The sequence below is a fragment of the Podarcis tiliguerta genome (genome assembly GCF_965153285.1).
Source record: "Podarcis tiliguerta genome assembly, chromosome: Z".
Taxonomy (NCBI): Eukaryota; Metazoa; Chordata; class Lepidosauria; order Squamata; family Lacertidae; genus Podarcis; species Podarcis tiliguerta.
In genome coordinates this window covers 8,719,924-8,735,465 of record NC_139553.1, presented here as the reverse complement: position 1 = coordinate 8,735,465, position 15,542 = coordinate 8,719,924, and the positions used below count along the sequence as shown (strand labels likewise).

The 15,542-nt window shown below is 47.3% G+C and overlaps 2 protein-coding genes across 2 annotated transcripts in view; one reads left to right on the top strand and one right to left on the bottom strand.

Moving 5' to 3' along the window:
- SLC31A2 (solute carrier family 31 member 2) overlaps nucleotides 1-15,542 on the bottom strand; it is a 526,804-nt gene that overhangs the window by 311,532 nt on the left and 199,730 nt on the right. The gene's annotated exons all lie outside the window — the stretch shown is intronic.
- Nucleotides 1-15,542, top strand: part of LOC310669227 (uncharacterized protein) — a 142,906-nt gene that overhangs the window by 56,413 nt on the left and 70,951 nt on the right. The window contains exons 8-15 of the mRNA XM_083422836.1: nucleotides 632-676; nucleotides 2,662-2,781; nucleotides 5,173-5,211; nucleotides 7,459-7,512; nucleotides 8,977-9,030; nucleotides 9,493-9,600; nucleotides 10,167-10,220; nucleotides 13,884-13,937. Coding sequence (XP_083278962.1) covers nucleotides 632-676; nucleotides 2,662-2,781; nucleotides 5,173-5,211; nucleotides 7,459-7,512; nucleotides 8,977-9,030; nucleotides 9,493-9,600; nucleotides 10,167-10,220; nucleotides 13,884-13,937 — 528 coding nt within the window. The remainder of the gene's footprint in view (nucleotides 1-631; nucleotides 677-2,661; nucleotides 2,782-5,172; nucleotides 5,212-7,458; nucleotides 7,513-8,976; nucleotides 9,031-9,492; nucleotides 9,601-10,166; nucleotides 10,221-13,883; nucleotides 13,938-15,542) is intronic.

The following is a 15,542-nucleotide window of genomic DNA, read 5'->3' as shown; positions in this document are numbered from 1 at the left end:
TTTTATCAAAGTCTGAACATGTACATTGTGTTTTCTGATTCCCTGACTCCTGAGTTGTTGCTCATTGAGTCTGATAAAATGGAAGGCAGGGAGCCCAACAGGAGATAGAACCAGAGTCAGTGACCGGCAGAGCCAACTAATTCTACTTTCCCCCTCTCCCTGCTGAGTTCTGCAAGAGCAACCCTGAGAGGAAGCAAGTCAGGGACACTCCTTGAACAGGTAGGAAGGCAAGTAGGTGGCCTGGGGAGCGGGGACTGGTCAAGGGTGAATTGACATCAGTGGGGCAGTGTGCTATTTTCCCTAATGGATCAGCCTCCACTGCTGCGTTCCCTTCACCACTGAAGAAAGACCAGCTATTTTGGGCTTATTACTGAAGATTTCCCCTGCTGTACATTTTTCCCTCTGCTTTGGAAAAGCATCTACCACTGAGTGGTCCCTTCCCACAGATTAGCTTAAGATGACCTGCGATGCACCCTCATTCAAGGTCATTGATGTGAATGGATCTCCCCTGGTGTGCTTTGTGAATAAGAAGTAATCTAGAAGACATTTAAGATTGTAGATTGCCAACTCTCCTCATTTAATGTTGAATCCCAACATTAAATAACTTGGTGGTGTCTGCGTTGCTTTGCAGGGCTGTCCAGGGAGACGCGGAGCAATGGGACCAAAGGGAGAAAAGGTAAGAAGACTGGGAAGTTGTAGTGGTTCTAGGGGTTGCTCGTGCGTAAGCCGGTGCAAACACCTGGCTGGATTGCCTGAGTGAACCTTTTCTGTCCGGACAGCCACTCACCCGTGGCTGTCTCAATCACTGGCAGAATCCGTCAGTGGGCATTTCTTAAACTTCTTCCAGCAAAGAAGCTCTTTGATGCCTAGTCTTCTCCTACTTTCTCTGTGCGAAAGCCTTCTGCACAAGGAGGGCGTAGGCAGCGGAGGACCTCTACTCTCCCCGCTGGTCCCCGGCAAGGAGTCATGGGACCACCTCGCCGCTTCTTGACATCTTGTGGGCCTGACAAGATGTCTCGGGAAGTGTGCTGTCTTGAATTCTTGTAAAGAAGCTGGTAAAATGCGGTCTTGACTATGCTACCACTCAGTGGATTTGTAACTGGCTGACTGACCAGACCCAAAGGGTGCTCATCAATGGTTCCTCTTCATCCTGGAGAAGAGTGACTAGTGGGGTGCCACAGGGTTCTGTCTTGGGCCCGGTCTTATTCAACATCTTTATCAATGACTTGGATGATGGACTCAAGGGCATCCTGATCAAATTTGCAGATGACACCAAACTGGGAGGGGTGGCTAACACCCCAGAGGACAGGATCACACTTCAAAACGACCTTGACAGATTAGAGAACTGGGCCAAAACAAAGAAGATGAATTTTAACAGGGAGAAATGTAAAGTATTGCACTTGGGCAAAAAAAAATGAAAGGCACAAATACAAGATGGGTGACACCTGGCTTGAGAGCAGTACATGTGAAAAGGATCTAGGAGTCTTGGTTGACCACAAACTTGACATGAGCCAACAGTGTGACGCGGCAGCTAAAAAAGCCAATGCAATTCTGGGCTGCATCAATAGGAGTATAGCATCTAGATCAAGGGAAGTAATAGTGCCACTGTATTCTGCTCTGGTCAGACCTCACCTGGAGTACTGTGTCCAGTTCTGGGCACCACAGTTCAAGAAGGACACTGACAAACTGGAACGTGTCCAGAGGAGGGCAACCAAAATGGTCAAAGGCCTGGAAACGATACATTATGAGGAACGGCTAAGGGAGCTGGGCATGTTTAGCCTGGAGAAGAGGAGGTTAAGGGGTGATATGATAGCCATGTTCAAATATATAAAAGGATGTCACATAGAGGAGGGAGAAAGGTTGTTTTCTGCTGCTCCAGAGAAGCGGACACGGAGCAATGGATCCAAACTACAAGAAAGAAGATTCCACCTAAACATTAGGAAGAACTTCCTGACAGTAAGAGCTGTTCGACAGTGGAATTTGCTGCCAAGGAGTGTGGTGGAGTCTCCTTCTTTGGAGGTCTTTAAGCAGAGGCTTGACAACCATATGTCAGGAGTGCTCTGGTGGTGTTTCCTGCTTGGCAGGGGGTTGGACTCGATGGCCCTTGTGGTCTCTTCCAACTCTATGATTCTATGATTCTATGATTCCCCCATCTGCCCCCCTTCTCCACTGGTGCTACGCTGATTCTCTTTCCCAGAAGATGGGCTGCCTCTCCCACTCCCGGGACGCTCTCTGGAATCCCTCTGGATTTTGCTCTCTCCCTCCGGCACTGATGGCAGTTCCCTGACACACAACACCTGCTTACCTTTGACACATTGTGAATCTACATAAGGATATATGGTAAACTATACACAAACAGTGCTATACTGTGCTACACATTGTGTTGATGGGTGTAGACATGATGGCTATGTTCTAACTCCATTGTCAGAGGCAGTTTGCCTCTGAATGCCAGTTGCTGGGGATCCCAGAAAGGGAGAGTGCTACTACTGTGTTTGGGTCCTATTTTGTGGGCATCCTGAGAACAAGATGTTGTACTAGATGGGCCTTTGGCCTGATCCAGCAGGGCTGCTCTTATGTTCACATGTGGCAGATTGAAACAAACAAAAACTCTGCTGTTCTACCAAAACCAAAATAAAGAAGGCACCATTTTCTTTTCTTTAGGGATACCCTGGTGGAATTGGACGAACAGGTCCTACTGGCGACCCAGGGCATCCTGGAGTACCTGGGGTCCCAGCAGTTGTTCTCTGGAGGAATTCAAAGGAGGATTGGCTGTCATTTACTGTAAGTTAAGAATTAGTGGTCCTTGGGGGCGGGGGGGGGGCTGCCAAGTGTCAGCAATGGGCATAGCCAGAAGCATAAGTGTACACGATTAACTAGTCCTGGGCCCCAGCTGCACTATACATTTAAAGCAGTATCATTCCACTTTAAACAAGTCATGGCTTCCCTCAAAGCACACCAGGAATTGTAGTTTGTTGAGGGAGCAGAGAGCTGTTGTGGTGGTGGTTTAGTCGTTTAGTTGTGTCTGACTCTTCGTGACTCCATGGACCACAGCACACCAGGCACTCCTGTCTTCCACAGAGAGCTGTTAGAAGACCCCTATTTTCCTCACAGAGCTACATTTCCCAGTTTTCCATAGGAAGAGGCTGTCAGGGATCGGTTTGCATGGGAGGGGGAAGAGACAGGAATGTACAGAGATCCTCCTCCTGTGCTGAGTAGCTGTACTTCCTCAGAGTCAGGGGAGGTGAGGCTGTCAGGAGACACGGAAGATGAGAGAGGGAGGAACCCAAAGGCTGCTACCAGAGAGAAAGGAGCAATCTCCTTTGCTTAGTTTTTCACGTAAGAAGAAGAAAAGGGGGGTGGCTTTCGGGGTTTCTCTGCTGGAGAGGGAACAGGCATGGAGCACTTCCGGACATGCTTTTGAAACCTCTGCCCTGTACTTAGTTTTGGCGCTCAATAAATCCTGTAAAAGACAGGCTGGAGTCCCGGGCTGTTATCTCCACAAGCAGCCATTAACCATTCTGACAGAGGCACTGATTGTTAAAACCACTCTGGGTCACAGCTCTATGAGGGGAATATAATTCTCTTTCGCAGCACCCTCAACACAGCTCCCAAAATTTGGGGAGAGGGGATCCATGACACTTTTAAAGCAGTATGATACTGCTTTAAATGTGTAGTGCAAAGGGCCCAGTATTAAGAGATTGCCCTGTTTCAGCTTTTATCATGGCTGCCTTGGATTAGAACTCTGAGGTAGGAATGAGGAAGTGGGTGCAGTGTGGGGGGGGGGTCTGAGTGAAGACTCACCCAGAGAATGCCTGTGCTGCTGCTATAATTGCATTTAAAATTAGCTATAAAAATATAGAAAGGGAGTGGCAGGAACAGCAATGAGCTGATGGACAGGAACAGTGACTGTCTAGCCAATCAGTTGTGGCTGGCACTTCAGGCAGTGGAAGTGCAATCCACACGCTCCATCTACCTACCTGGGCTGCCTGGCTCATAATGGGATCAGCCCTGTAAACTATGGAATTCACCCCAAGAGGCAACAATGGAAACTAATTTGGGTGGCTTGGAAAGGGTGTGGGCAAACACATGGAGAAGGCTCTCATTGACTACTCAACCTGATGTCTATGTTCTACCCCAACTGATGGAGCCAGCAATGATTCTGGATACCAGCTGCTAGGAATCTCAGGTGGGAAGAAGTGCTATTGCATTCCGGTCTCGTTTGCAGATTTCCGTGGACTGGACACTGTGAGAACAGAATGTTGGAAGAGATGGGCCTGATCCAGTAGGGCTCTTCTTAAGCTCTAACATCCTTGCATTCTTTTCTGCTTAAAATGAAGAAAGCACTCTGCCACTCCCCTTGTTTTTCCATATTGCCTTTTGATGCAAAAATTCTGCTTTACAGTGAAGATCCCTCAGCCCTTGTCTCCTGCCGTTGTTATTGTTGAAAATAAAATCTCAATGTTAAAGTGAAGTATAATGTTTCCCCTGCTGCCACCCCCATAGTTCTACCCTCATGGCTTTAGAATGAAACATTTCCCAGATCTATAGTTCCTCCTGATGTACATGAGTGTGTTTAGAGAGAGAAAAATATATTTAACTGGCCTGGGAGAAGAAGGCAGGGGAAGTGGGTAGGATATGGTTCATCAGTCTCTCAGCCCTCCTGACAGATTGTCAGGGTTTTTTAATTTTATTTTTTGCTGTTTCTGTTCTTCACATTAATCAATTTGGGATAAACTTTAAAGGAGCCAAAGGGGTCTGCTGCTTCTTGATCCTGAGCTGAGTTTGCCCATCTGTCAACTGTCCAAGAGCGGCTCTGTGCGTTTTTTTTATTAGAAATATTTCCATATGTTGAAAGATCTTTGGTTATTTTCCTAGCAGAGATTTCTGAGATCAGTTTCCCTCAATTCTCCCCTCAACCACTTCCCTCTTCCCCTTTTTAGAATGATGTGCAATATAAAGTTTCCGATTTCTCTGATCTCAGAAATTCAGTAAAATAGCAAACATTTTTGCTGCTTTCCCTTTCAAAAGAAATCTGTCTTTTCTGGTTTAAAAGTTCCAGAGGATGTTAACCTTGTAAAAATCTTATTAGCTTATTTTTCTTGGAAAACAAAATTAGCAGTGTGTTTCTGTTGTTTTTTTCCCTCACCCTCCCTTCTTTTCTTTTTTTAAAAGCAAACCTCATTTTATCAGCTTCTTCGTGCGGGCTGGCCAGTAAGTATCCCCCCCCCCCCCGGTGGTTGTTATAAAGGGTTCTAGCTCACCTTTCAAGGCACGCTGCCCTCATAAGGCAGTTTGCAAAGATTTAAGATACACAACGTGAAGACACTAACGCCTCTAATATTTTAGCAGCAGCAGCAGATATCTACAAAGCAAATTAAAAATCAGCAGACACTGGGCTGTATCCAATCTTAGTTCTTCTCGGAGGAGACCAACTGAATTTGATGGACATTACTTAGGTGCATTTGTTTCAGAGTCTACTCTGAGGTTATACAGCTCACAGAATAGAGCAAAAATGGCTTTAAGCTCCCCTTGGAGATCACCAATGACAGACCATTGTATTTCCTTAGGAAGGGAGTTTCAAAGGTGTGACGCCAACATAGACAAGATATTGTCATTGGTAACCACCGCAATATCACTGGTCCCACTCACTGGACCAGAGACTGGAACCTCCAGTGCAGATCTTAAAGTTTGGACTGACTCATCCATGTACAGGTAGTCCTTCAGATAACATGGTCCCAAACTGTTCAAGAAGTGTCAGCTGCTGCTGTTAGGTCAGACGGGGTGATGCGCCACCAAGCTCAGTTTGCTCTCAGTCTAGCCCCCTACCTGCCTACCTTCTTACTTAAAGTCAGTTTGGAGCTACAAAGATGACCTCCCTCATTAATGAGCTGTTCAGACTAAGGGAACCCAGCAGATCTTGGAGCTTTAAAGCTGATAACATTAAGGTCACAGGTTCGATCCCCATAAGGGACAGCTGCGTATTCCTGCATTGCAGGGCATTGGATTAGGTGATCCTCAAGGCCCCTTCCAGGTTCCAACTCTACAATGCTATGATTCTCAGGCCATAGCACTGGATTGGCTCTCTGCCATCACCTGATTTGCAGTGTCAATAGCATGGGTCGGCAAACTAAGGCCCAGGGGCCAGTTCCCGCCCAATTACCATCTGGATCCGGCCTGTGGATGGTCCAGGAATCGCCATGTGGATCAGCATGGGGATTATGATCGTTCGGGCTGTCCCCCCCCCCCACACACTGCGGCAGCACCTCCTCCCTCCTTCCTCCTGGCTTCTTCCCACCCTGCCTAGAGGAGGGCCATTGTAAGCAGCCCCTCTCCCAAGCCAGCCTTTTCACACTGCTCATCGTCCCTCTGCTGCCGCTGCCACCAGCCCCTGCTGCTCGCAAGGCACAGGTAAGCAGCCACCGGGGCTCGTCCGGTGCTGTGGAGAAGTGGGGGACAGTCAATGGGGGGATTCCCCCCAAAAAACAATATAGTCTGGCCCCCCACAGGGTCTGAGGGACTGTGGACCGGCCCCCTGCAGAAAAAGTTTGCTGACCCCTGGTCAATAGGATACTAGGAAGCTGGCCTCTAACTCCCTCTTCTTGCCACCAGGTGGTGGCGCTGTGGGTTAAAGCCTCAGCGCCTAGGGCTTGCCGATCGAAAGGTCGGCAGTTCGAATCCCCGCGGCGGGGTGCGCTCCCGTTGTTTGGTCCCAGCGCCTGCCAACCTAGCAGTTTGAAAGCACTCTCGGGTGCAAGTAGATAAATAGGGACCGCTTACTAGCGGGAAGGTAAACGGCGTTTCCGTGTGCGGCTCTGGCTCGCCAGAGCAGCGATGTCACGCTGGCCACGTGACCCGGAAGTGTCTCCGGACAGCGCTGGCCCCCGGCCTCTTTGAGTGAGATGGGCGCACAACCCTAGAGTCTGTCAAGACTGGCCCATACGGGCAGGGGTACCTTTACCTTTACCTTTACCAACCTAGCAGTTCGAAAGCACCTCAAAGTGCAAGTAGATCAATAGGTACCGCTCCGGTGGGAAGGTAAATGGCATTTCTGTGTGCAGCTCTGGTTCACCAGAAGTGGCTTAGTCATGCGGGCCACATGACCCGGAAGCTGTACACTGGCTCCCTCAGCCAATAAAGCGAGATGAGCACCGCAACCCCAGAGTCGGCCATGACTGGACTTAATGGTCAGGGATCCCTTTACCTTTACCTACCTCACCCACAGGGAAATGCCCTGAAGCATCTGACCCCAGACCACAACATGCTTACTTGAGATTTTGTGTGTTTTTTGTTCACACGTTTGCCTGAAGTGGAGTTGTGGCAGGCGGGGGAGGAAGAGGAGAGAGAAAATAAATGTCTGATTGTAGTGTGTGTGAAGAGGCCCCAAGTTTCACCAGGTTCATTCTCAGCAGTTTGGTGGGTAACTGTGTTCCTTTTTATTTATTGAATACCATCATCTAGAGCCAGCCCGGACCTCCTGGACTACCCGGTTCCCTAGGAAAGCCAGGATTGCCTGTAAGTAGCAGTGGGAGAGAAATTATGTTTGGTTCATATTAAATTCACACATTTCAAAACTATATGTGATCTGAAATACGATGACACTTAGAAATTTGCATTTCTCCAACCAAACAATGTGTGTAAACAATGTGTGTAGGGGAAAGTGTGCATAAAAATTCACTGGCAGAAACAATGTAACCCCCCATCCCCCAAAGAAAAGGAATTATTTAAAACTAAATGTAACAGCATATACCATAGAATCATAGAGTTGGAAGAGACCACAAGGGCCATCGAGTCCAACCCCCTGCCAAGCAGGAAACACCATCAGAGCACTCCTGACATATGGTTGTCAAGCCTCTGCTTAAAGATATACCAAATATATTCAGAACCGAAGCAGTGAATTCTAGAATAAAACCTTAATAACAATTGAGCCAAGGATCTACTGAGTCTGTATATGGGAGCCAGGACAGATATTGCTTCAGCAGCAATCAGCCTGAGACTTAGCCCTGTATGGGAGCAGCAAATGCATCCTAACTGCTAGCTCCTCCTTCGTTGGAAAATGTATCTTCAAATAAAAAAGCCCAGTCCTGCTCCATAAGTCATTTGCTCTGGCGGAGCAGGGACTCTCTGGGGCTTCCCTGATGTAGTCCTCTGACTTAAAGGTCAGCAGTGCAACATTGTCAGGCAGGGCCATCTTAAGCATTTGTGGCACTGGGGTGCAAAGAATTGTTAGCCTTTTTTAAGGGTTGGCCGGCGAGGCGCACAAGGCAGAGCTAGCCTGGCCGGCCACCTCATCACCAACAAAGGAGCCCGAGGCAGCGGCAGCAGCAGAACAAGGCTGGGACCGGGCACCTGGGAGGAGAGTGGGCAAGCAGAGCCCAGCACAACAACAGCTGAGCCCGAGGTAGTGGCAGCAGTGACTGAGCGAAGCTGGGCACCTCGTCTGAGCAGCGTGCACTGGGCGGGCCTCTTGACGGCCCGTCAATCCCAGGCACGCAAGAGGGCGGAGCTGGCCAGCTGCCTCAGTGCCTCACTCACCTGCGGCAGAAGAGCTGCGGCGCTCTGACGGGCTCTGTTCCACTAGGCAATGGCTGCCGGCTCTTCCCAATCCCCGGACTCCAAATATCAGCCCTGGACTCTCAGCCTGGTGCCCCTGAGAGCCCAGCTCCCAGGTGCCCCACACCCGTAGTGCCTATGGGTAAGCTGGCCCTGTTGTCAGGTCAGAGAGGCACTAGCATTGGAGACTCCTCTTGCAGAAGTGTGTCTGGGGCTGATCATCTCTGCAGTTCCCCTCCTTACCCAACCTTATCCCCTGAAGAAGAGGATCTTGACACCAGGATCATGGCAGTTGGGATATCCAATATCTTTGGGATATATTCTTCCTCCAATGCAGAATTGTGACCCTTGTTTTGGGGGCGGTGGGTGAGGGGAGAAGGTTCTACCTTTGCGATGACTGTATTTATGTTGAGCTTTTATCTGCAGGGACCTCCTGGACATCCAGGGGAGTCAGGTGTAAAAGGATGGATTGGATACCCGGTAAGACCCACACTGTTTCCCATCTCCTAGTATAGTGCAGGGCACCACCCCCTCTTGTCACTTACTCTCCTGCTTTCCCTGGATCGGTCCCCACAGAGAAACAGTGAAGATGCATGCACAACCACACACATGAATGCTGCTTTTTCAAGGAAAATCGTATCCAGCAGAGTTAACCTGAGTCTCAAAAAAGCACATAGATCTTAAAGAGGAAGTGGGGAAGAGTGCAGTTTTCCCAATTTCTTTCTCTTTTCAATGGAGAGAAAAAGCTAACTACCCTCCACACTGCATGGTCAAGGGCGCAGTGAATAGAGCAGCTCAGAGGCTTTGTGGGGCATTGGGGGAAGACAGCCAAAGGTGCCGCAGGTGGCACTTTGGCAACTCCAGAACTAGGGGATGCAAAGTAGGACTTCATGCATATCTTCCTTCATTATGGTTTTAATGATAAGCTGCCTCTTTCTCAAGGGTGAACCAGGGCCACCAGGCCTTCCAGGTCATGCTGGGTTTCCTGGTTCAGATGGACTTCCTGGCACAGATCAAAAGTCCGGACAACCTGGCATCCAAGGTGAAAAGGTAGGAGCCCAGAGTTAATAAAGCACTGGCAACTTTCCCCACCCCTGCACTAAAAAATGGCTTTGCTTAGTGCTGCCACTGAAAGGAAGGTTGGAGATAAGTTAGTACCTTGTTTACCCTGGCGCTAACATCCTAACATAAAATCTGCAAGTGGGTCATTTTTCAGCAGCCAGGGCTGCTATCGGAGTTTGGTGTTATCTGGGAGCAAGATCTACCACCTTGCACTAGAGCTACTGATGATTCTCAGAGCCTCTACGTTCCTGGCTTGTAACCACTGCTTATTTACCTCCCCTCTCCAGTGTGCATGTAATGATCAGTGTGGAAATTTGACATTACATCCATCTCTTGTCTTGGTCTCTCCTGCTGTGTGCACTTTACCCAGAAGAAGAGGTTAAATGAGCAAGCGGCAGCAGCAAGAAGGAGATGGGTGTCCTGAGATCATCATGCTCAGGCACCCAGCAAAAAGAAACAAGAGCCAGCCCTGTCAATTGTACCTCCTGGAACCAAGCCTAGTTCCCCAACTTTCTGTGCTTAGTTATGTCTCTGCCTTTCCCCTTTCCCTGCAGGGTCCACAAGGATTTAGGGGAGACTGGGGGCCTGCTGGAGACAGAGGAGATGAGGTGAGTTGGAACTACAGGCTTGTTGGAAGAACCCATAATATTTCTTGTTTTACTACCAAAGTCACTTGCTATTAATTTGTTCAGGAGCTGCCATCAGCTGCATCTGGGCAACCTAATCATGATTTAAACTGTGGTACAAGAAAGGGTTCTCTAGCCGTAATTAAGATTGCCGGAAAAAATATCAACAACCTCAGATATGCAGATGATACAACATTGATGGCAGAAAGTGAAGAGGAATTAAGGAACCTTTTAATGAGGGTAAAAGAGGAGAGCGCAAAATATGGTTTGAAGCTCAACATCAAAAAAACAAAGATCATGGCCACTGGGCCCATCACCTCCTGGCAAATAGAAGGGGAAGAAATGGAGGCAGTGAGAGATTTTACTTTCTTGGGCTCCATGATCACTGCAGATGGTGACAACAGCCACGGAATTAAAAGACGCCAGCTTCTGGGGAGAAAAGCAATGACAAACCTAGGCAGCATCTTAAAAAACAGAGACATCACCTTGCCAACAAAGGTCTGTATAGTTAAAGCTATGGTTTTCCCAGTAGAGATGTATGGAAGTGAGAGCTGGACCATAAAGAAGGCTGATCACCAAAGAATTGATGCTTTTGAATTATGGTGCTGGAGGAGACTCTTGAGAGTCCCGTGGACTGCAAGAAGATCAAACCTATCCATTCTGAAGGAAATCAGCCCTGAGTGCTCACTGGAAGGACAGATCCTGAAGCTGAGACTCCAATACTTTGGCCACCTCATGAGAAGAGAAGACTCCCTGCAAAAGACCCTGATGTTGGGAAAGATGGAGGGCACAAGGAGAAGGGGACGACAGAGGACGAGATGGTTAGACAGTGTTCTCAAAGCTACAAACGTGAGTCTGACCAAACTGCGGGAGGTAGTGGAAGACAGGAGTGCCTGGCATGCTCTGGTCCATGGGGTCACAAAGAGTCAGACATGACTAAATGACTAAACAACAAAAACAACAACAACAAGAAGAAAGGGTTTGGTAAAGCCAGTAACCCCAGAACCACCCCACCTCCACAAGATGGAGAGCTGCCTTCCAGAGTTAGCAGCTAACAGCAGTTCTACTTAGCTGCTTACAGATGCTGGGAGCTTGTGACCAGGGGTATTTGTGAGGAAGGGCTCTTAAGAGGGAGGGCCAAAGTTCTGCCTCACAATGTGTGCATACCCTCCAACATTTCTCTGATGAAAATAGGGACATCCTAAGGAAAAGCAGGACATTCTGGGATCAAATCAGAAACCGGGATGGCTTCTCTAAATCAGGGGTGTCCCTGGGAAATAGGGACACTAAGAGGGTCTGTGTATGTAGGACCAAGAGACATGGATGGTGATGGACTCACTTTGGGCTCACAAATCCAAAAAGGCATGACACACAATAAAAAAGGGAATGGGAGGGAGGAGGAAAAAAGCAAGCTCAACTACAGGTTCTTAAAATTACAGTTGATATCATTGGTAGTTCTGACTGCCTTGCAGTTGATAAAGAACAACCCTCCCCTGAAGCATTCTTCCGTCACAGAACAAATCACAAAGCAGAGCACTGGAAAGGGTCTAGCCCAGGGTAGCTCCTGTCCACAAATGTAACAGGAAACTACATTTTGCTACAGCTTCCTGGCTCATGCAAAGGGAGGACTGGAGAGGCTGCTAGGGAGAACTGAAGCTGGTCACTATTTCAGTTCATTAAGCTGAGATTTCATCATTGGAGCATTCCTAATGTACTGAGCTCCAGTTTGTTGTTTCTCCAAGCATCGGGGGGGGGGGGCTACTTGTTTCCCTCTCCTGTTTGCTGATTAGCTTATTAACCATATGCAACAGCCATCTTGTGATCTAAATAAGATTCATATTTTTCAACACAGTGCTGCAAACACTTGCGGAGATCAGGTTCACCAGTGGCAGGCAGTTATGAACCATGCCAAGTGCAAGTCTTCCAAGCAGCAGACAGGGTGCCCAGATGATGCTCAGAGCAGTCAGGGCAGCTGGCTCATAGACTGGTAATTTGTGTAGGGGAGCATTCAAGAACAGTTTCCCAACCCTACTCACCTGCAATCTAAGAACTTAAGAAGAGCCCTGCTGGATCAGGCCAAAGGCTCATGTAGCCAAGTACTCTGTTCTCGCAGTGGCTGACCAGATGAGTGGGAGGCTTCCTGATAGCAGGACCAGAGTGCAACAGCTCTCTTCCAATAATTTGGAATTCAAAGGCAGACTGCCTCAAACACTAGAGGGAAAACAGAACCAACAAAAGCCTTGTCCTCCATGTGTCTGTATGTCTAATCCTCTTTCAAAGCCACCCAAGTTGGTGACCAACACTACCTCTTTTAGGCGCAAATGCCATAGTTTTAACTTTGCACTGCGTCAAAAAGAATACTCTCTGTGTACAGTTCTGTCCACCTCATCTCCAAAAGGATATTGTGGAGCTGGAAAACGACCAAGGGGGTGAAGTAACTGTGGAAATGTTTAGGAATGCGGGGGGTATATATTGTCTAAGATATCCTATCCCAACTTGTCTTTTCAAGTTCAACAAAATCAGCAGAGTTAACATTCCGCCCTTTTTTTAAACACACGCACAGCAGATAGCTTGCTCAGACTCGTTAGAGTCTCTGTAAATATTTAAATACGCAGACTTCTGTAAAGTATAAAACATTTACTCACAAGTAATCATCTGTTCACACAAAGGTTCCCAGAAGGCAGACTTAAAAGGTTAGAACATAGTTTAAATGTGGTGGCTATCTCCTTATGGGAGAAAGCCCACCTTTTCTTCTCTTGGCCTGGAGCCAAGGGTGCATCTTAGTAGTGCTGTTGTTAAGATGGCATCAAAAGAGACAAGAGAGACAAGATGGTCGCCAGCCTGTGGTTCTTTCTACTTTTTGAGAGGCCACCCCCATCTCAAGTTACACATAGGAAGTTTCGTCTCAGTCCTGGAAAGCAGGAAGTTCTGGCTGGAGGACTGAGACAGCCTTCATGTCTACTCAGCAGTGTTGTGTTTGACTGCACCTGATTCTTCATTTGGGACTTTTTTTGTTTACAGAAAAGGTGTGTAAAATGTGACATGATAGGTTTACAGAATTATGTATGACATGGAGAAAGTGGACAGAGAAGAGCTTTTGTCCCTCTCTCATAACGCTAGAATTCATGAACATCCAATGAAACTGAACGTTGGAGCATTCAGGGCAGACAAAAGAAAGTCCTCCACATGGTGCATAATTAACCATGGAACTCATTTCCCCAGGAGGCAGTGATGGCCACCATCTTGGATGGCTTTAAAAGAGGGTTGGACAAATTTATGGAGGATAAGGCTATAAATGACTACTAGTCATGAAGACTATGCTCTTCCTTGATGGTGAGAGGCAGTAATACTTCTGAATATCAGCTGCTGGGAACCACAGGATGCAATCCCAATATTACAAGAAGGCTGAAGTCATACAGCCACTTTTAATCCCCACTGTCTCATCCTTCTGCATGTGTAGATCAGGCCTAACTGTTGAGGATCCAAGCAATTGTGCATCCCATGTGTGTGAATGAACTCCGGCATCCAGTATCCAGAGAGATAATGGAGGGTGCCTCAATAATTTTATCGTTTTTGTATATGTGTCACTATGGAGCCTTTGAAGTTGGTCAGGACAATAAAATCAGCTGTATGTGCCTCTTTCAGGGTTTTCTGGGAGATCCTGGCCCTCCTGGCGAAAAAGGAGAAAAGGGGGCAAAGGTGAGTGCAGCAGTTGAGACCCCACCCACAATAAACACATATTTGATTGATTTATTTTTAAAAAATGTTTTTATACTGGTGTTCACAAAATAAAATAAAAAATAAATCTCAGAGCAGTTTACACAGGTACCAGGCAAGAGCATTTCCTTTTCGGCAGGCCTTCGACTCTTATCTGTGACCTTGAGTGGGTGGGATCTTTAATCCTGCCTCTTCAAAATACGTTTGGATTTTAGATTTTGTTTGTTTGTTTTTCACCCATTTATGTGTTTGTTTATATATTGTAAGACATATATTGTAATCACCATCACCATCATTTTATTATCTGTATACCACACATCTGACCAGGTTGCCCCAGCCACTCTGGGCAACTCCCAACAAAATATTAAAAGCACAATAAAACCTCAAACATTAAAAAAATTCCCTGCCCTCTTTTATAAACTGTGCATATATATTTCCACAATCTCCACCTCCTCCTTAAGATAAAATTGAAGAGCAGGTTAGCAGCCTTCAGAAGAACTGTGGAGGAACAACAACAACAACAACAATACAACAACAATAATTTTATTATTTATACCCTGCTCATCTGGCTGGATTTCCCCAGCCACTCTGGGCAGCTCACAGCATATATCAGAACATACTAAAACATCAAAACATTAAAAACTTCCTGATACAGGGCTGCCATCAGATGTCTTCTAAAGGTGAGATGGTTGTTTATTTCCTTGACATCTGAAGGGATGGTGTTCCACAAGGAGGGTGCCACTAACAAGAAGGCCCTCTGCCTGGTTCCCTGTAACAGTAAGAGAACAAGCAGCAGACCCTCAGAGGAGGACCAGTTTAAGCCAGCTGTACTCAGCTTCTCTGAAGGAATAACCCAAACATCATGAACCTTCTGCTTGTTTCTTTCACACAGAGAAGCTTCCAGAACCCTCTTGAATTAATTAGAATATGAAAGATCTCTACACATCAGAGCAATATTTTCTGTACCAAGAAATGCAAACTGACAGTTATATGATCCCAGCTGCCACTCCCAGTCACCAGTCTAGCTGCCGCATTCTGGATTAATTGTAGTTTCCAGGTCACCTTTAAAGGTAGCCCCACGAAGAGTACATTGCAGTTGTCCAAGAGGGAGATAACCAGAGCATGCACCACTCTGGCGAGACAGTCTGCAGGCAGTCTCGGTTGGCATACCAGGTGGAGCTAGGTGGAGCCCAGCTGCCCTGGGCACAGAATTGACCTGCGCCTCCATGGACCGCTGTGATGTCTCCCAGTCTGACTCTCAAGCTGCCCACCCTCTGTCCTCCTAAAACAATCCTTCTATCTTATCAGGATTCAACCTCAATCTGTTAGCCACCATCCATCCTCCAACCACCTCCAGACATTCACACAGTACCTTCACTGCCCTCACTGGTTCAGATTTGAAGGAGAGGTAGTTATCATTCCATTGCAAAGGCGATGATTAAAAACAACCCATAGAAACATGCCCCTCCCCCATGTCTGTATTATTGCAGCATCATAACACATGAAACAGCCATGGCTCCCCCACAAAGGAATTCTGGGAACTGTAGTTTGTTAAGGGTGCTGAGAATTGTTAGGGCAGTGTTTCCC